Source organism: Triticum urartu, chromosome 7A (assembly GCF_056163025.1).
Source record: "Triticum urartu cultivar PI428250 chromosome 7A, HENAU_Tu73, whole genome shotgun sequence".
In the NCBI taxonomy this organism is placed as follows: Eukaryota; Viridiplantae; Streptophyta; class Magnoliopsida; order Poales; family Poaceae; genus Triticum; species Triticum urartu.
Genome location: NC_141879.1, coordinates 53,051,102 through 53,072,696, shown reverse-complemented (window position 1 = coordinate 53,072,696; position 21,595 = coordinate 53,051,102). Strand labels below are relative to the sequence as shown.

At 35.4% G+C, this 21,595-nt stretch overlaps 1 protein-coding gene and 1 pseudogene across 1 annotated transcript; one reads left to right on the top strand and one right to left on the bottom strand.

Annotated features, from left to right (window-relative positions):
• Positions 1-6,072: 6,072 nt before the first annotated feature.
• On the top strand, positions 6,073-11,806 carry LOC147957644 (uncharacterized). Its single transcript, XM_087531797.1, has 12 exons — positions 6,073-6,082; positions 6,690-6,782; positions 7,610-8,292; positions 8,372-8,533; positions 8,622-8,717; positions 8,819-8,968; positions 9,380-9,484; positions 9,560-9,809; positions 9,928-10,007; positions 11,287-11,390; positions 11,556-11,628; positions 11,792-11,806. The coding sequence occupies exons 1-12, from the start codon at positions 6,073-6,075 to the stop codon at positions 11,804-11,806; spliced, it is 1,821 nt and encodes a 606-aa protein (XP_087387923.1).
• A 105-nt stretch (positions 11,807-11,911) lies between these two features.
• Positions 11,912-21,595, bottom strand: part of LOC147957643 (protein FAR1-RELATED SEQUENCE 5-like) — a 37,094-nt pseudogene continuing 27,410 nt past the window's right edge.

Here is a 21,595-nt window from a genome sequence, read left to right as displayed (position 1 = left end):
CGTCGCATCGGATTGAATGGGGTTGGCAACCTATTCATGAAGAAAGCAGCTGTTCTTCCGGGTGCATTATAAAGGAGATCAAACAGATGGAGGGATCAATTATTTCATGTTCATTTGTACAGGAATTTCGACCTTCGAACTACGAGGCTCATAAGTTGGCTAGGTTAGGCATTTTGCTTGCTCATGGGAGACACATTTGGTTAGGCAATCCCCGTAATTCAACTGTTATACCTGTAAATGTTGCCTAATCCTGCTGGAGGCTACACTAGGATGATCTTATCTAACAAGAAATCGTCTGCGCTTCTTCTATCTCGATGTAGTAGTGTCATCGCATAATATTCGTTTTGTAATCCAGACCGTGCACAGTTTCAATAGAGTAATGCTACACGTATAAACGAGTTACAAGGTTTTACAAAGAGGGCTAATTTGATTGGTCAATAGGTGGGGAGGCGGCCCACCCTCTTGAAAATCGGGGGGGTGGGGGGGGGGGTGGGGGCAAGTTTATGATTGGTTAGTAGATAGAAAAAATCCTAGTCAGCGTGTAATTACGTGTAACTCTTTGTATGTTTAGCATTATTGGTTTCAATAAGTATATTTTATCGGATATGCATCAGCGTATGTTCTCCTGTTTAGTAGCATGTATCGTACATGATGGCAATAAATAAACTTCCTTCAGTTCAAAAAAAAAACTTCCTTTCATCATATCATCCATTGTTGGAATATTTATGCATTAATCAACATCTATTTCCATTTCATATATGTTTTATGTGATCCTATAAGCACAACCCTAAGAGTACTTACCATAAATAAACATCACACCCCATATAGATTTGTTGTATCGACGAGCGCGGCGTGACGCCGCGCGGGCTATGCTAGTATGAGAACTATTGATATGGAGATACTTCATTACGCGGTACATCATGGTAATGTAGCTGAGCAGTCACTCTATCTCAAACAAAATATGGCCCAATTCCAAATTTTTATTCATTGGAGAGTGTATCAAAATAATTATCAATTGGTCAAAGGATTTCAGCTATTCAGTAATATACATACAAATACAAATAAATTTATTTATTTTCAGTGACATTAAAAATATTCAGGTCAACCTATTGTAGAAGCAGTCCTCCCAGTGAGTAGGCAGCCATTCACTCGTCGCCGGAAGCATCGTACCAGTGACGGCCACATTATTGACATGCCATTGAGGGGCACATATACTCAGCATATCCTATTTGTTCCAAGATTTATTTCTAAGCAAAGGATTTCTACACATTTATAGAAATGACCTTGGCACATACATTACTAAAACCACCTTAACACATTTACAAAAACTACCTTGGCACATATTGTTGGGCCTGAGCCCGTACCCTCGCTCTCTCTAGTTGCACTCACCCTCGCCCTGGCACAAACCGAAAGGAGGAAGGAGAAGAACAGGAGCACACGGTGTATGGTGTATCTTCTCGAGCACGAATGCCCGCCGCGGCTACGGCAAGTTTTCTTGAGCTCGAACTCAACACCGCACAGCACAATGTAAGGGGGGGGGGGAGGGGTTTATACGCACACACACACAGACACACCACTCGCCCTCCCGACGCTCCCCACCCACGCGCTCCCCACGGCCCGCGCACCCGACACACACGCACGCGCTCGACGTGGGCGGATCCAGCGACCGACATGGTCACACCCCTGCACATGACACCAACTAACACACACCCGCATGCACACACGCACGGACACACACACACACACAGCCACAGACCCAACACGGCTACAGACCAGCGTCGAAGCGTCCAGTGCACGCACGCACACACACACTTGACGCGACCGCCGTGGCTTATGTCCTAACAATCACCCCCTAAGCCACGACCAAGAGGAGTGCTGGCCTGACGTCGTTGCCGACCTCTGTGACGAGAGCTTGTTCCGCCGCTGCCGTCTTCCGTGGCTTCTTGTAGTCGCGCCATAAGTGACCGCGCTGCCCGCAGTTGTAGTATCGGCCACGACGCTTCCCTCCTGCTCCTGACGCCTTGCTGCCACCATTGTCATCGTGGTCGAAGCCCTCGCCATGCTGTTGCCGCCGCGCTGCCCACTGCGCCCCCGTGAGTATCAACTAATCCCCTTTGCGTCCACCACTGCTCTGGGTGCGTCATCGCGTCCTCTCCTCAAACGTCCGGAGCCGTCCGAGATCTTCTTTGAACGGCATTGCATCCACATGGCAAAATTGCTCGATTCCGGCCACCGCTGCCTATAGGCGGTCTGGCACCGAGTCGAGCAACTTCTTCACCAGGGCTACGTCACCGAGTGTCGCTCCGAGCCTAGCGTGCCTCGTCGCCATGGTGCTGATCCTCCTAGCGTATGTGTCCAATTCCTCGCCGTCGCTCACTTGTATCTGATCGAACTCGCCTCGCAGCATGGCCAATCGCGTTGGCGAACCATACTTTGAGTTAGTCCCACACATCCCTTGCCGTCGTCTTCACAACGATCTGTATCAGCATGTCCTCCGATAGTGCACCGAGCAGCAGCGCCCATGCCGTCTTGCTTTTCTTGGCATCGATTGCCGCAACGTCTGCTGGAGCCACCACACCCCACAACCCCTGGGCATCAAGGATTGCCTCCACCTTGACCGCCCAGGAGGTGTAGTTCACCGGCGTCAATGGCGGGACCGGCAGCAACATCGCACACCACCGCCGCCACCGTATGGAGCAAGCGACCTGGCCGCCAGCGATAACCTCCACAACCTCGCTCTGATACTAAATGTTGGGTCTGAGCATGTGCCCTCGCTCTCTCTAGTTGCACTCACCCTTGCCCTGGCACAAACCGAAAGGAGGAAGGAGAAGAACAGGAGCACACGGCACCGCAACAGCTACGGCAAATTTTCTTGAGCTCGAACTCAACACTGCACCGCACAATGTAGAGGGGAGGGGTTTATACGCGCGGGCACAGACGTGCCACATCGCGCTCCCAACGCTCTCCACCCACGCACTTGAGACGTCCAATGCACCCGACACGCATGCACGCACTCAACGCGGCCAGATCCAGCTCCCGACGCGGTCACACCCCCGCACATGACGCCAATTAACACAAATCCGCACACATACACGCGCAGACACACGCACACACCCTGCCGCGGACCCAACACGGCTACAGACGAGCGTCTGACGCGTCCAATGCACACACACACTCGAAGTGCCTGCCGTGGCTTATGTCCCAACACGTATCACACACGTACGGTTACATACATCGCACATTCATGGTTTTACATGCATCACACAACAAACACATATAAGAAGATTCATCAGAGACGACTTTCATAAGTTTCTTCTAACGAAATTGTAAGCACAACATTAAAATGTGCGGCTGATTTGACCAATTTATTATTGAATTGCCAGTGAAATAGCACCTTCTGGTTGAATCAAGCATGGTTAGCACAATTTCAGTACAAATCCCTGTCCTAATTGCAATTACTGTGACCATAGATTAGCCTAAGCTATTATGGGTCTTTTCCTTCCCACTATTTTATGTGACCACAGCTGCAGGCGTGTCCTCAGACCACAGCCGAATTAGAGCTTGACACTCACCTTTCCATTTCCAACCCAACCCGAGTGAGTCATTGAGAGAAACTGGACATGTTTCTTCGCGGTGTTTTGCCGGCTATATTAGGGAATATTTGAATGTGTTTGCAATAGTTTGGCCTGCATGTGCATTTTTCACCAATGTACGAATGACTGATAAATGCAACGATGGATCCTATTGAAGGCAGAGCAATCTCTAGTGCCAGCCGCTGCAGGTCAACTTAAATGCGTTTTGAGTACGAGTGCATTCAACTTGGCACCTGCCAGAAGCATGCGATCAGAAAGCATGCATGGCTCCGGGATATGCATGTACGCCTATACTGGCGCTTGGCACTAGCATGGTAGGTCGCCGGTGACGACTTCCTTCAGGCAGAAACGGAGCACTCGAGGCTATTCTAGGTGACACAATAGATCAATATGGGAGTCTAGTGGCGGGGGCGTGCTTGATGAAACCAAGACCATGCCTCTCGTAGCTTTAGTGTGAGTAGATGTTGTCCAAGAGTTTCCCAATGTCTTCCATTTCTATGAGTAGTTTATCTCGTAACCAAACGTATAAGTACAATGTGTGGCACTCTATTAGGGTTATAAGAAGAAACACATGGTTAGTGGCATGTGAGAAGGGGGGAAGATATATATGAGAACTATTGATACGGAAATCTTGAGGTAGCACAGTAATTTAGGTGAGCAGGCACTCTATCTCAAATGAAATATGGCTGAATTCTGAAATTTTATTCATTGCAGAAGGTACCAATATAATTATTTGTTGGTCAAAGTAATCAATTTATTGCAGCCATTATATATAACAATACAAACAAATTTATTTATTTTCAGCGACATTTAAAACATTTAGGTCACTCTCTTGCAGAAGTAGTTACCAACGATGGGTCCAAGAGGCCTCCCAGTGCGGCCTATCACTCGTCAATGGCAACCCTGTACTGACAGGCACATTATTTACAGGGGTGCTTCCGGTTCTGTTTGTGCTTCAAGCAGTTTTTGTCTTCTATGTACCACCGTATGTCTAGAGTAAACAATTTTGTACGAGGAATGTTCGATGATAAAATTGCACATACCAGGGCATAGGTATAAAATATACATGGAGCAAGGAACTGTCCATAGGCATCTGTGTGCGTTCCAAAGATGCCCAGACATATATACGGTGCTATGCTCATACCGGCTCAATTAAACAAATACAGTACATCAAAACGTGTTAGCAGCCGGCTGACTAATCAGCAGTATATTACTGGCTAGGCGGCTAGCCCAAGTTGCTACGTATGTGTACGTAGGGGTGCAATTGAACTGCATGGACTGTGCATGGCTGGGCACGTACAAGATCAATGGCAAAGCACTTATGTGCTTTAGGATGCCATGCGCGGGACAGGCTTGGCCCAAGACTTTGCGGCCAACGTGTGTCAAATCGGCATATCCTATTTGGCGCCACAGGCGCCGGAATTAGTTCATTTTGCAAACCGGCGCCTGTAGCGGTGCTAGGCGGGCTGGCCCGTTTAGAATCTGTTTCGCCCCCGTCCCGTGGTCGTGTAAGTCTTTCCCCCGACCCCTGTTTCTTCTGTTTTCACGTGGCGTCCTCTGTTTCCTCCTCTGCTTCCCCCCGACGACTTCCCTTCTTCCCCGAAGCCTGAGTTCAAATCTCAGGCGAATCTCAGGCGGATCGACGAGGGAGCGCATCGAGGAACCCTAATCTGACTGCTTCTTCTGTGTTCTTCTTCCTCCGTCGCGTGATGGATTCATCTGGTTCGTTCTTCTTCTAACCCTAATCCCCCTCAGGTCTTCGGTTAGGGTTTGTGTTTTTCATGGTGCTCGTTCTTTTGTGTTGCTGTTTGTTTAAGCGTGGATCTGGCCATGTGCAATGATGGATGGGGTCTCTGGTATCTAGGGTTTGGGGTAGAAAATGTCGCCCCTTTTTTTAGATCTTCTGTTTGCATGTCTATAAATATATCCTGTTCATGCGTGCAAATCCATCTCATGTGACGGATGGCATCTCCCGTGTGTTGGCCCATGTCCCTCTGCCATGTGTGTAACTGAATCTGATGTATGATTTATTGTCTTGTTGCGTCTGGATTCATCTGCCCTTTTGTTGTTATGTCTGTTTTGTGCACATCGGCATGCATAACATAGTTGAAATTTACTAGGGGTTTTGTGATTATTAGGAAGATGTTGGCTCTAAGTATTAATCTTGTGGGATTGGAGAGTGGTTCTTCATGTATTGGAGTATAACTCAATATTAGATTGTGGAGTGTATTGTAATAATTTCGAGGGTATAGTGCATTTTGTCTTAGTTAGTGAACTTCAACTTGAGACATTTAGTTTGTCATGGTTTGTTGACAAATTCTCCTTAGCACGTTTCTATTTGTTAGTTCACATTTATGTCTGGATCTAATCGTAGTTTTTGCACATCTGTATGCGACAGTCTCCTGTATTTTCATTCGTTCTTTTTGTTGACACTTGTCCAGTAATATTTCATATAGTCCATACCACAAGGTATTTGGTAATGTCCATAGGTATGTCTTCATCTAATACTAATAAGCTATGCCTAATTTAACTGGACACATATCGCTTTTGTGAATGCCTAGGTGTTGTACTTCGCGTGATTTTGTTTACTCAAGTTTTGATGTTTGATTGTTCCAGAAAGGGTTCTTGTATAATAATATAATGTTTTTATAGTACTATATATACCTTTTTGTAGTTAGTGAATGGTGGATGTAAAGTTGTCAAGTTCCAACATGTTAGCTTACGAGAGAATGATCAGCTAATTTCTAGAAGAAGTAATTGTCAATTTCAATTTCTGTAGTGGTACTATAGTGCCTTATATAGGAAAAAGAACATAGAAAAAGATAACAGAAAATGCCCGCTCAAATCTTTATATATAGAGTCAGTGACCTAGGAATTAGAATGTGCTATAGTTATGGCACATGTAGATGAGCTTTAACACAAATATATTTGTTTTTCAACTAGGTTATTGAATTTGAAGAAAATTTGCTCTTAGTATTTCTATGTTTTCTTTTGTCCAATCCCTTTAGTATGTTGTGGTTTTTTAATTATCTGCAATGTCATATATTCATAAGTAGTGCTCATTTGTTAATAGTTTTGTTAAATCTGTATTTGCAGCACACGAAGGAGGTGGGGTTGACCAAGTTCAAGAACCAGAAGGGGACGAACCAACTGAATACCCTCCACGAGGTCTCCAAAATGACTCAGGTGGTATGTTAGTTCTTTTGTTTTCTGTTTGTAGCTTTCACATTTGCTACAGTACAAAACTAGATCAAATTGCTGGAAAAATTATTCTTATGTCAGCTTTTGGTCTTACGCCAAGTTTTTGTCTATTCACTTGTTAGTTTTTGTCTATTAAGTTGTTAGTTTGTGATGTTTGAATGTTAAGTTTGTGCTGTTTGGTCCAACCACGATCATAACCAACTAGTTTCCAAGTCAAATTCCTTCTTATCCCTTTCCACATAAGTGTGAGTCATACGCCAAGTTTAAACTGTATCAATACATGTTCAAACATGTAGGCTTCTCAATACGTAGAGCTTATCCTACGCATAGCGCAGCTTCCCCAGTTTATACTGTTCCTGCGAAATATCCCAACATGTATAATAACATGAAGTGTTCCAGTATAATTGTGACCAGCACCTTTAGTTTAATTCCTCAAGTACAACGAATGAAATGCAAACCCTTGATCAATTCCAATCAAGCATAATTTCCACAATGAGGTGTTGATAAAAATAAAACTATAGTATAATGTTTGAAACACACATAAATTCGTACAGATTTTTCTTTTCAAAGCTACTAAGTACACCACACGTGCACTATCTAATTGTAATCTCCTATTTTCTGTTCTTTGACTTGATTTATTCCCGCTAACTAATTGCTTGTCCATCCAAATAGCAATGCCTCCCGCATGTAGCTTCACAGAGATCTAATTCGTGTGATAGTTTATTGGGCTTTATACTTTTTTCATATTCCATGTTTATTGGTTAATTCTCTAGATTTTCCACCGTCTTATCAGCTTTTTATATATTTTTTCGTAGCCCGAGTGTTCCCTAGGAAATTATGCAAGCCAACATACATTACCGGACTTTCTTTCAAGCGTTGGAACAAAACTGTGAAGAAGTTTAGTGATATTCAGTTAGGCCATGTGAGAAAGTACAAATTGGAACCTCTCCTTCATATGCCAGCGAAACTTAAAATACCAATGAATCTGCTTGAATGGATAGATCAGCATATGTTTGGAAGTAAAGAGCCATGTTTCAAGCACAAGAATAAAACTATCAAGATTACTAAAGATATGGTCAACAAAATCTTTGATTTTCCTGGTGGCACCGAGCCTTTTGTATTCAGTAGCGATGATCCCCAAGTGAAGGCAGAGGTTACACAGTTAAGGAACAAATATGTGGATGATCGGAACAAAATGCCGATCAACAAAATAGAGGAGGTGATGCTTAGTGACGAGACAGAATATGGATTTATCAGGAGCTTTGCATTTTATTTCCTATCATCTATTATGTGCCCTGCCTCATACTGTTTTGGTAACATGAAGTTCTTATACTCTCTAAGAGATGTTTCTGCTATACCTTCACTTGACTTTGGGAAATTGGCACTGGATTTCTTGTGTGAGGAGTCAGAGCGTCATTTTGAAATGATTATGAACATACCAAGTATTGAGGAAATGAACAAGCCTTCATATATTGGTGGATGTCTTCCTATTTGGGGAGTAAGTTCAATCTTCACTTCCACTTTTTTTTATCTCTCTACTTTTTACTTTACTGACCTGTTTACTTTTTAAATGGCAGATCATTTATCTGGATTTTGTTGATTTTGATTTCATTCATAATCATCAGTCAACAGTGGATTATTCTCTTCCTCGGATATCTCATGTTAAGACTGAAGATTTCAAGTATCTCGCATTGGTTGATAGGAATTATGAGTCTAGGAAAAATTATGGGGTTTTACCAGTAAGCATCATACATTGTATATTGTTCTTGAGTTATCTTTTTAGTTCTAGTACTTTGTTTTCATCATTCGTTTAACTTTAATTTGTAGCTCCGAGACATATCATGCACACCATATGCCAATGTGGTTCCAGTTAACAGTGCTCCTGATGCTCCTGGTGTGTTTAATTCAGTTCCTTCTGTGGAGGTATTTCTTATGAGTAGAATCATTCATTTCTATTTGTTTTATTCTTTGTTGTCATTTTTTATCTTATATAGACAAACATTTATTTGTAATGTCATTTGTAGGTCAACAATGATAATTCTATGTCTGAAGCTCTCATTGAAAACAAGTCAATTGATTCAAAAAATCCAGATATCATTTCAGCAGTTCCCAGTTACACTACAAAAGTTGAACCAGATATAAAATTTAAACCAGAGTCACATTTGAAATTAGAGGTATTTTTTGTGTTGTGCCTTTTTGTAGTTCCTATCTAAGTGTTTTCTTGAAAGGAGTGTCCTGTTAGTAATTTTTTATAATGCAGGCTCCCTCCAATGATGTAGTTAAGAACGAGCCAATAAGACCAAAATTTTAGGTTTGTAAACGCATTTCAGAGCTTACATATTTGTCTCCTTTTCTTCATCTTTACTTCAGAGCTTAACAGAAACTCTAGTGCTTACCAGAATATTTGTGACATTCCGTGTGACATTCGTTTTTTTTGTTATGACTTATCATGAGCAGCACTTATAATACTTGTTTTGCAAGTAAACATAAGTGTAACATTTATATTTTTGAGACAAATATTCAATGTAGCTTACTTTCGTTTGCTTTGTTCTTTGCTGAATTCTGTGTGCTTCCTTTTTCTCCAGAACATTTATGTCCTGAATTCGGTGTACCAAACACCAATTTTTCCAGTCAATGGTACACCTCTGAACACCAACGCTGTTGAGCATCCTACCACTTCACTACCTAAGGTACTTTTTCAAAAAAATTCCCAATCATAATTTTCATTGAACTTACAACATCATTTCAATTTCCTTTCTCAACAGGAAGAAATTTTTCTATCAACTGAAGCACATGATAACAATTTTTCTACTGGAGTTGATGCAAAAAGAAGTTTTATATTGATTAGTTCTGCTTCTCCAAACGAAAGAGTGAAACACTTCGAAGGTACTCCAATCATTATTCAGGATGATTCTCCTATCACTCCTACTGGTGTGACTAATGAAGACATACCAGCCTCTCACTGTGATACAAGTGTAGGAATTTCAATGAACATGGATTTTGTTGTCCAACAAGGTTTTAATTCTTGCCTATTATGTTGTTTTCCCTTTATGTGTTCTCCATTTTCTTTTATTACGAGTCCTGGCGCATTGCAACATTTAATGTTCAAACTTTTTACATATGTGATATGCAGACTTTTCTACAAGGAATAATGCAGAAGCTGGACCGAGTACAGGAACTAACACAATGGAAAAGAAGAACAGAAAGAAAAGAGTAGCTAAAGTTCAATCCCCTGAACCACCAAAGAAACTCAAAATCTCTCACGAAGTGGATATCTTCTTTTCCAAATATCTGAGGAAGCCTATATTCCAACAATAGTAAATCTCTTATTCCTTTAGTTATTTTATCATTTCTTATTTCATTAAATTATGAGAACTTTTTTAGTCTACACATCTACCTAGGAAAATAATTGTAGGCATTTTCTAATCTGCAAGCAATTTTATGGACTAGATTAGTTGTAGACATTTTTCAGGACAGAAATTGTATTATGAAATCCGAACAAATTTATGGATCACCTCAAAGGTAGTTCAGATAAAAAACTTTGTAATTCATACAATTTTAGACTAAAAAGAAATCATATGGATACCAAACTAATTTAGTTTACAGCTCATTGTTCATACCCCTATAAAAGGATGTTTAACTTTTTTTTGAGCACCATAGCGTTGTATATGTATTTTTTTAGTTGTTAAAGTATATTTTTTTAAGATCCTTTTTCTCAATTTTAACATTAGTTTTGATTGTTTATTCTGTCCAGCACTCTTTTTGTTGACATAGAGGGTTTTCCTGTAAGCTATGAGAATTACTTAAATTCATTTAAAGCGAGGGGTGAGATTGGAGATGAAGTGATGAACTCATTTATTCAAGTTCTTAACTATGAATCAAAGATTTCATCTAAAGTAAAGCCTTACGTGAAGAAGTATTGTTTCACTTCGTACTTCACTGTGAGTTTTCCTTTTAACCTGCCTATTAGGTTCTCTTTTGACCAATTTTTCTTTTTACTTTCATTCAATCCAAAATATTTACTAATTTTCATTTTGTTGTTCACAGAATAAATTGTTGGTTCCACCTGAGTTATTCGATCCAGTTTCATGCATATGAGAATTTGACAGGATTAATTCAGAAGAAAGCCTTTGGAAGCAAGACTTGGTAAATCTTTTTCAATGCATCCAGTGTTAACCAAGATCTTTTCTACTTGTTTTTTATTCTGAATCTGCTTTTTCTTGTTGAACAATTATACTTCCCTACTATAAAGTCAAACCACTGGGTTGTACTTTCCATCAACTCTCTCTTTGAGAGATCTCACTTTTTTGATCCCTGTGGCACCATTCTGGGAACTACCCAGCAAGAACTTGTCTAAAACTTGGTAAGTAATTATTGAGACATAATATCATTTGAGACATAATATCCTTTTGTTTTTTCAATATAAACAAAATTCTTTTCTGATCTACCATTTGTGAATCTCTTTAACTGTGTTTATATTTATATTAAACAGCTTTCCAACTACAATATGCTTTGCAAGCTCAGTAAAAAGCCATTCAAGAATGTATTCTCTTTCAAGCTTGAACCTGTGGGACCTTACCCAACAAACTGTTTAATGTAAGTCCTTTCTTCTTCTTTGTTTTTGTATATTTATTAAAAAAATCATTTGCAACTTTATTCAACATACTTTTCTGTAGTTATTACATTTTTTCAACCTACTTGTTTGTTATCACACTTGATACTCATTCTCATTTTTTCCCGTATTTGTTTTTCTTTATGCAGGCATGACTCAGGCCACTATCTTCCTTTGTACATCGAAAATTTCGAAGGCAAAGCTATGAAGACTTTCAGTGCGGTATATCTTGAAAACCCTTTGCCTTATTTTTTTTTTCTGTTTATCAAAAACTGAATCCTAAGCAAACTAGTGAACACCATGAAGACCATGATATGTTGGTTCTTTTTTTCTGCCCAATGAACACCATGAAGTCCGTTAAATTTCATGTGCTTTATCTTTTTAGCTTACTAGGGAATGACCTGTCTTATTGCATGCATGGTTGGAATTGAAATTTATTCATTTTTTTGAAGTGTTAGTTCGTTTTCTATCTATACTTCTTTTACTGACATTTTTTCAGGCCTTGTTATGTCTTGTCACGTGTTGTCCCAGCAGTAATTGTTTCACGATGCTCATATGACTGGATACAGATACACAGAATCAGAATGGATAGACGATACATATGAATCAGAATGTATACAGATAGGGGCCTCTGGCCTTGTTATTTCTCATGTCCATTTCTTAATAGACGATATGTCGTGTACTTCCTGTATCTGTGCAGCTTCTTGTAATAAACCAGTGATCTAGTACTGTATAGTACTTTTTTTCTAGTACTATAAAAAGTTTTCACAAATTCTGTAATTCTATGTCTCACATTTTGTCTATATTGTCTTTACAACCAAGCGAACATTCCGAAGTACAGAATGATATCTGCATTCAAGTTCTTCAAAAGCACTTTGAACAAGCTGAAGGAAGAAGATTTTCCAATAGGAAATTGACTTTCCCAGAACATTCATCTGCAAACATTTTCAATGTGTAATTGATCAGGAGAAAAGGATGCATTTTCCTGTCTACAACACTTTTCATCTGTAATCATATGCTAGTACATAGTACTACTTGTTTAAACATATGTCAGCCTCGACCTACTGCTATACTCTTGGATATGTACTTTTTCTTTGAATCCAGATGGTGTACTATATTTTCCATTAACTATATAGTATCTATGTTGGCGTACTGAGCATTTTTTTTACTAAAAATGCAACTATTAGTTTCTTAACCTGTAGTATCTTTGTTGCAATCTCTGCTTATAAATAAGGGCTAGTTCTTTTTGTCCGGCTTAAGCTTCCGCTCCCCGGCTTAAAAAAAAGTCGCGCTTTCAATTTGTTGAGACTTTTATATTACCTATGTGCAATATAAGTGGAGCATAATGCCTCCTCCGATCCGGATTACTACCTTTGTCCCATAGTATAAGTAAGTTTTTCACACTACATAGTGTAGTGTCAAAAATGCTGTTATATTATTGGGACCCAGGGAGTACTTGTTTTACATTTCTTTTCTCGAATACGCATGAGCGTGCGTATCATTCATTAAAGAAAATAGATGGTAAGAGCCCCAAATGCACAGTTACAAGCTTATTTACATGCGGAATTAATCCGGGACCACCCTAGTTCCTACAATAGACCTTCACTTGCACCCCAGACTACTTGTTCCACCTCCAATCCTTCTGTATCACCTTTGAACAATCTCACCTTCGCTTAAAGTCTATCTTCGTCCTGTATAAGTTGAATGGTGCGAGGGACCGAAGGCGTCACACCATTGAAGACCACATCATTCCTCTACTTCCATATGATCCACATCTAATTCAGTTCACGCAAAACTAGGTCAAAATCCAAATTCGGTTCTACAACATTCAAAATCCAAATCTAATTCAATTCATGATTTTTAGTTCACTTCAATAATGTTCACGCAAATTCGGTTCTACAACATTCAAAATCCAAATCTAATTCAAAATCCAAATATGAGTTTGTTTTTTATACATTGATAATTCAGTTCACCAAGTTCAAATTCGGTTCATCAAATCATAATTTTAGTTCACTAGATTCACATTCAGTTCACCATAATTCTCACCATAATCTTAAAATTTAGTTCACTAAAAAACACCATCAAATTCAGTTCATTAAAATATGTTCATCTGGATTCAAGTTTTCAGTTCACGCAAATATAGTTCACCAAGTTCAATTTTAGTTCATCAAATCATAATTTTAGTTCACTAGACTCATATTTAGTTAACTTGAAATACTCATCATAATCTCAAAGTTTAGTTCACAGAACTCAAATTCAGTTCATCTAAAAAAGTTCATCTGGATTCAAGTTTTTAGTTCACGCAAATCTAATTCAATTCATGATTTCTGTATTGAAAAACCAGGCCAGTTGTTTTTTATTTTAGTGAACTTTTTTTAAAAAACCAAATTATACATTGATAATTCAGTTCACCAAGTTCAAATTCGGTTCATCAAATCACAATTTTAGTTCACTAGATTCATATTCGGTTCACTTCAATACTCGTCATAATCTCAAATTTAGTTCATTGAATTCAAATTCAGTTCATCAAAATTAGTTCATCTGGATTCAAGTTTTTAGTTCACGCAAATCGAATTCATTTCATGATTTCTGTATTGAAAAATCAGGCCAGTTGTTTTTTATTTTAGTGATTTTTTTTAAAAAAACCAAATTATACATTGATAATTCAGTTCACCAAGTTCAAATTCGGTTCATCAAATCATAATTTTAGTTCACTACATTCACATTCAGTTCACCACAATTCTCATCATAATCTTAAAGTTTAGTTCACTAAAAAACACTATCTAATTCAGTTCATTAAAATATGTTCACCTGGATTCAAGTTTTTAATTCACCCAAATCTAGTTCAAAAAGTTAAAAGTTAGTTCATCAAATCATAATTTTAGTTCACTAGACTCATATTTAGATCACTTTGATACTCATCATAATCTCAAAGTTTAGTTCACAGAATTCAAATTCAATTCATCTAAATTAGTTCATCTGGATTCAAGTTTTTAGTTCACGCAAATCTAGCTCACTGAGTTCAAATTTTGGCGGTCATCAAATCACAAGTCTAGTTCACTAGATTCATATTCAATTCACTAAAAATACTCATCATAATCTCAAAGTTTAGTTCATTGAATTCAAATTCAGTTCATGTAAATTAGTTCATCTGGATTCAAGTTTTTAGTTCACGCAAATCTAATTAAATTCATGATTTTTTTATTGAAAAACCAGGCCAGTTGTTTCTTATTTTAGTGAACTTTTTTTAAAACCAAATTATACATTGATAATTCAGTTCACCAAGTTCAAATTCGGTTCATCAAATCATAATTTTAGTTCACTAGATTCACATTCAGTTCACCACAATTCTCATCATAATTTTAAAGTTTAGTTCACTAGAAAACATTCAAGATTTTAGTTCACACGAATCTAGCTCACTAATTCAAATTTTTGGGAGTCATCAAATCACAAGTCTAGTTCACTAGATTCATATTCAGTTCACTTGAAATACTCATCATTATCTCAAAGTTTAGTTCACTGAATTCAAATTCAGTTCATCAAAATTAGTTCATCTGGATTCAAGTTTTTAGTTCATGCAAATCTAATTCAATTCGTGATTTCTGTATTGAAAAACCAGGCCAGTTGTTTTTTATTTTAGTGAACTTTTTTTTAAAAACCAAATTACACATTTTTAATTCAATTCACCAAGTTCAAATTCGGTTCATCAAATCATAATTCTAGTTCACTAGATTCACATTCAGTCCACCACAATTCTCATCATAATCTTAAAGTTTAGTTCAGTAAAAAACACCATCTAATTCAGTTCATTAAAATATGTTCACCTGGATTCAAGTTTTTAATTCACCCAAATCTAGTTCAACAAGTTAAATTTTAGTTCATCAAATCATAATTTTAGTTCACTAGACTCATATTTAGTTCATTTCAATACTCATCATAATCTCAAAGTTTAGTTCACAGAATTCAAATTCAGTTCATCTAAATTAGTTCACCTGGATTCAAGTTTTTAGTTCACGCAAATCTAGTTCACCAAGTTCAATTTTAGTTCATCAAATCATAATTTTAGTTCACTAGACTCATATTTAGTTCACTTCAATACTCATCAAAATCTCAAAGTTTAGTTCACTGAATTCAAATTCAGTTCATCAAAATTAGTTCATCTGGATTCAAGTTTTTAGTTCACGCAAATCTAATTCAATTCATGATTTCTGTATTGAAAAACCAGGCCAGTTGTTTTTTATTTTAGTGAACTTTTTTAAAAAACCAAATTATACATTGATAATTCAATTCACCAAGTTCAAATTCGGTTCATCAAATCATAATTTTAGTTCACTAGATTCATATTCAGTTCACTTGATATACTCGTCATAATCTCAAATTTAGTTCACTGAATTCAAATTCAGTTCATCAAAATTAGTTCATCTGGATTCAAGTTTTTAGTTCACGCAAATCTAATTCAATTCATGATTTCTGTATTGAAAAACCAGGCCAGTTGTTTTTTATTTTAGTGAACTTTTTTTAAAAAACCAAATTATACATTGATAATTCAGTTCACCAAGTTCAAATTCGGTTCATCAAATCATAATTTTAGTTCACTAGATTCACATTCAGTTCACCACAATTCTCATCATAATCTTATAGTTTAGTTCACTAAAAACACCATCTAATTCAGTTCATTAAAATATGTTCACCTGGATTCAAGTTTTTAGTTCACGCAAATCTAGTTCACCAAGTTCAAATTTTGGGGGTCATCAAATCATAATTTTAGTTCAGTAGACTCATATTTAGTTCACTTCAACACTCATCATAATATCAAAGTTCAGTTCACTGAATTCAAATTCAGTTCATCTAAATTTGTTCATCTGGATTCAAGTTTTAGCTCATGGAAATATAATTCATTTCATGATTTATGTATTCAAAAACCAGTCCAGTTATTTTTTTATTTTAGTGATTTTTCTAAACCAAATTATACATTGATAATTCAGTTCACCAAGTTCAAATTCGGTTCAAAAAATTATAATTTTAGTTCACTAGATTCACATTCAGTTCACCACAATTCTCATCATAATCTTAAACTTTAGTTCAGTAAAAAACACCATCTAATTCAATTCATTGAATTTTATATAATTTGCATTCAAAATTTAGTTCATTAACTTAGTTTTATATAATTTTGATTAAAAATTTAGTTCATGAAATTTGCAATGAAAACCCTGTTAGTTGTTTTTTATTTTATTATATTTCATGGGAAATAAAAGTTGTTCAATCGAATTCAAAATTTGTTCATCAGCGGTCAGATTATAATGAACCAAATCCGTATTCGGTTCTACAACACTGATAATCTAGTTCACTAGACTCATATTTAGTTCATTTCAATACTCATCATAATCTCAAAGTGTAGTTCACAGAATTCAAATTTAGTTCATCTAAATTAGTTCATCTAGTTTCAAGTTTTTAGTTCATGCAAATCTAGTTCACCAAGTTCAATTTTAGTTCATCAAATCATAATTTTAGTTCACTAGACTCATATTTAGTTCACTTCAATACTCATCAAAATCTTAAAGTTTAGTTCACAGAATTCAAATTTAGTTCATCAAAATTAGTTCATCTGGATTCAAGTTTTTGGTTCACGCAAATCTAATTCAATTCATGATTTCTGTATTGAAAAACCAGGCCAGTTGTTTTTTATTTTAGTGAACTTTTTTTAATAAAACCAAATTATACATTGATAATTCAATTCACCAAGTTCAAATTGGGTTCATCAAATCATAATTTTAGTTCACTAGATTCATATTCAGTTCACTTGATATACTCGTCATAATCTCAAATTTAGTTCACTGAATCCAAATTCAGTTCATCAAAATTAGTTCATATGGATTCAAGTTTTTAGGTCACGCAAATCTAACTCAATTCATGATTTCTGTATTGAAAAACCAGGCCAGTTGTTTTTTATTTTAGTGAACTTTTTTTAAAAAAACCAAATTATACATAGATAATTCAGTTCACCAAGTTCAAATTCGGTTCATCAATCATAATTCTAGTTCACTAGATTCACATTCAGTTCACCACAATTCTCATCATAATCTTAAAGTTTAGTTCGGTAAAAAACACCATCTAATTCAGTTCATTAAAATATGGTCACCTGGATTCAAGTTTTTAATTCACCCAAATCTAGTTCAACAAGTTAAAATTTAGTTCATCAAATCATAATTTTAGTTCACTAGACTCATATTTAGTTCATTTCAATACTCATCATAATCTCAAAGTTTAGTTAACAGAATTCAAATTCAGTTCATCAAAATTAGTTCATATGGATTCAAGTTTTTGGTTCACGCAAATCTAATTCAATTCATGATTTCTGTATTGAAAAACCAGGCCAGTTGTTTTTTATTTTAGTGAACTTTTTTTAATAAAACCAAATTATACATTGATAATTCAATTCACCAAGTTCAAATTCGGTTCATCAAATTATAATTTTAGTTCACTAGATTCATATTCAGTTCACTTGATATACTCGTCATAATCTCAAATTTAGTTCATTGAATCCAAATTCAGTTCATCAAAATTAGTTCATCTGGATTCAAGTTTTTAGGTCACGCAAATCTAACTCAATTCATGATTTCTGTATTTAAAAACCAGGCCAGTTGTTTTTTATTTTAGTGAACTTTTTTTTAAAAAACCAAATTATACATTGATAATTCAGTTCACCAAGTTCAAATTCGGTTCATCAAATCATAATTCTAGTTCACTAGATTCACATTCAGTTCACCACAATTCTCATCATAATCTTAAAGTTTAGTTCGGTAAAAAACACCATCTAATTCAGTTCATTAAAATATGTTCACCTGGATTCAAGTTTTTAATTCACCCAAATCTAGTTCAACAAGTTAAATTTTAGTTCATCAAATCATAATTTTAGTTCACTAGACTCATATTTAGTTCATTTCAATACTCATCGTAATCTCAAAGTTTAGTTAACAGAATTCAAATTCAGTTCATCTAAATTAGTTCACCTGGATTCAAGTTTTTAGTTCACGCAAGTCTAGTTCACCAAGTTCAATTTTAGTTCATCAAATCATAATTTTAGTTCACTAGACTCATATTTAGTTCACTTCAATACTCATCATAATCTCAAAGTTTAGTTCACTAAATTCAAATTCAGTTCATCAAAATTAGTTCATCTGGATTCAAGTTTTTAGTTCACGCAAATCTAATTCAATTCATGATTTCTGTATTGAAAAACCAGGCCAGTTGTTTTTTATTTTAGTGAACTTTTTTTAAAAAACCAAATTATACATTGATAATTCAGTTCACCAAGTTCAAATTCGGTTCATCAAATCATAATTTTAGTTCACTAGATTCACATTCAGTTCACCACAATTCTCACCATAATCTTATAGTTTAGTTCACTAAAAACACCATCTAATTCAGTTCATTAAAATTAGTTCACCTGGATTCAAGTTTTTAATTCACGCAAATCCAGTTCACCAAGTTCAATTTTAGTTCATCAAATCATAATTTTAGTTCACTAGACTCATATTTAGTTCACTTCAATACTCATCAAAATCTCAAAGTTTAGTTCACTGAATTCAAATTCAGTTCATCAAAATTAGTTCATCTGGATTCAAGTTTTTAGTTCACGCAAATCTAATTCAATTCATGATTTCTGTATTGAAAAACCAGGCCAGTTGTTTTTTATTTTAGTGAACTTTTTTTAAAAAACCAAATTATACATTGATAATTCAATTCACCAAGTTCAAATTCGGTTCATCAAATCATAATTTTAGTTCACTAGATTCATATTCAGTTCACTTGATATACTCGTCATAATCTCAAATTTAGTTCACTGAATTCAAATTCAGTTCATCAAAATTAGTTCATCTGGATTCAAGTTTTTAGTTCACGCAAATCTAATTCAATTCATGATTTCTGTATTGAAAAACCAGGCCAGTTGTTTTTTATTTTAGTGAACTTTTTTTTAAAAACCAAATTATACATTGATAATTCAGTTCACCAAGTTCAAATTCGGTTCATCAAATCATAATTTTAGTTCACTAGATTCACATTCAGTTCACCACAATTCTCATCATAATCTTATAGTTTAGTTCACTAAAAACAGCATCTAATTCAGTTCATTAAAATATGTTCACCTGGATTCAAGTTTTTAGTTCACGCAAATCTAGTTCACCAAGTTCAAATTTTGGGGGTCATCAAATCATAATTTTAGTTCAGTAGACTCATATTTAGTTCCCTTCAAGACTCATCATAATCTCAAAGTTCAGTTCACTGAATTCAAATTCAGTTCATCTAAATTTGTTCATCTGGATTCAAGTTTTAGCTCACGGAAATATAATTCATTTCATGATTTATGTATTCAAAAACCAGTCGAGTTATTTTTTATTTTAGTGATTTTTTTAAAACCAAATTATACATTGATAATTCAGTTCACCAAGTTCAAATTCGGTTCATCAAATTATAATTTTAGTTCACTAGATTCACATTCAGTTCACCATAATTCTCATCATAATCTTAAACTTTAGTTCACTACAAAACACCATCTAATTCAATTCATTGAATTTTATATAATTTGCATTCAAAATTTAGTTCATTAACTTAGTTTTATATAATTTCGATTAAAAATTTAGTTCATGAAATTTGCAATGAAAACCCTGTTAGTTGTTTTTTATTTTATTATATTTCATGGGAAATAAAAGTTGTTCAATCGAATTCAAAATTTGTTCATCAGCGGTCAGATTATAATGAACCAAATCCGTATTCGGTTCTACAACACAGATAATCTAGTTCACTAGACTCATATTTAGTTCATTTCAATACTCATCATAATCTCAAAGTGTAGCTCACAGAATTCAAATTTAGTTCATCTAAATTAGTTCATCTAGTTTCAAGTTTTTAGTTCATGCAAATCTAGTTCACCAAGTTCAATTTTAGTTCCTCAAATCATAATTTTAGTTCACTAGACTCATATTTAGTTCACTTCAATACTCATCAAAATCTTAAAGTTTAGTTCACTGAATTCAAATTCAGTTCATCAAAATTAGTTCATATGGATTCAAGTTTTTGGTTCACGCAAATCTAATTCAATTCATGATTTCTGTATTGAAAAACCAGGCCAGTTGTTTTTTATTTTAGTGAACTTTTTTTAATAAAACCAAATTATACATTGATAATTCAATTCACCAAGTTCAAATTGGGTTCATCAAATCATAATTTTAGTTCACTAGATTCATATTGAGTTCACTTGATATACTCGTCATAATCTCAAATTTAGTTCACTGAATCCAAATTCAGTTCATCAAAATTAGTTCATCTGGATTCAAGTTTTTAGTTCACGCAAATCTAATTCAATTCATGATTTCTGTATTGAAAAACCAGGCCAGTTGTTTTTTATTTTAGTGAACTTTTTTTTTAAAAAACCAAATTATACATTGATAATTCAGTTCACCAAGTTCAAATTCGGTTCATCAATCATAATTCTAGTTCACTAGATTCACATTCAGTTCACCACAATTCTCATCATAATCTTAAAGTTTAGTTCAGTAAAAAACACCATCTAATTCAGTTCATTAAAATATGTTCACCTGGATTCAAGTTTTTAATTCACCCAAATCTAGTTCAACAAGTTAAAATTTAGTTCATCAAATCATAATTTTAGTTCACTAGACTCATATTTAGTTCATTTCAATACTCATCATAATCTCAAAGTTTAGTTAACAGAATTCTAATTCAGTTCATCAAAATTAGTTCATATGGATTCAAGTTTTTGGTTCACGCAAATCTAATTCAATTCATGATTTATGTATTGAAAAACCAGGCCAGTTGTTTTTTATTTGAGTGAACTTTTTTTAATAAAACCAAATTATACATTGATAATTCAGTTCACCAAGTTCAAATTCGGTTCATCAAATCATAATTTTAGTTCACTAGATTCACATTCAGTTCACCACAATTCTCATCATAATCTTATAGTTTAGTTCACTAAAAACACCATCTAATTCAGTTCATTAAAATATGTTCACCTGGATTCAAGTTTTTAGTTCACGCAAATCTAGTTCACCAAGTTCAAATTTTGGGGGTCATCAAATCATAATTTTAGTTCAGTAGACTCATATTTAGTTCACTTCAACACTCATCATAATATCAAAGTTCAGTTCACTGAATTCAAATTCAGTTC

Coding starts and splice junctions, on each gene's coding strand:
- LOC147957644 (XM_087531797.1), top strand. Junction 8,534..8,621: donor AAAATTATGGGGTTTTACCA/GTAAGCATCATA, acceptor TTTAATTTGTAG/CTCCGAGACATATCATGCAC. Junction 8,718..8,818: donor ATTCAGTTCCTTCTGTGGAG/GTATTTCTTATG, acceptor TGTCATTTGTAG/GTCAACAATGATAATTCTAT.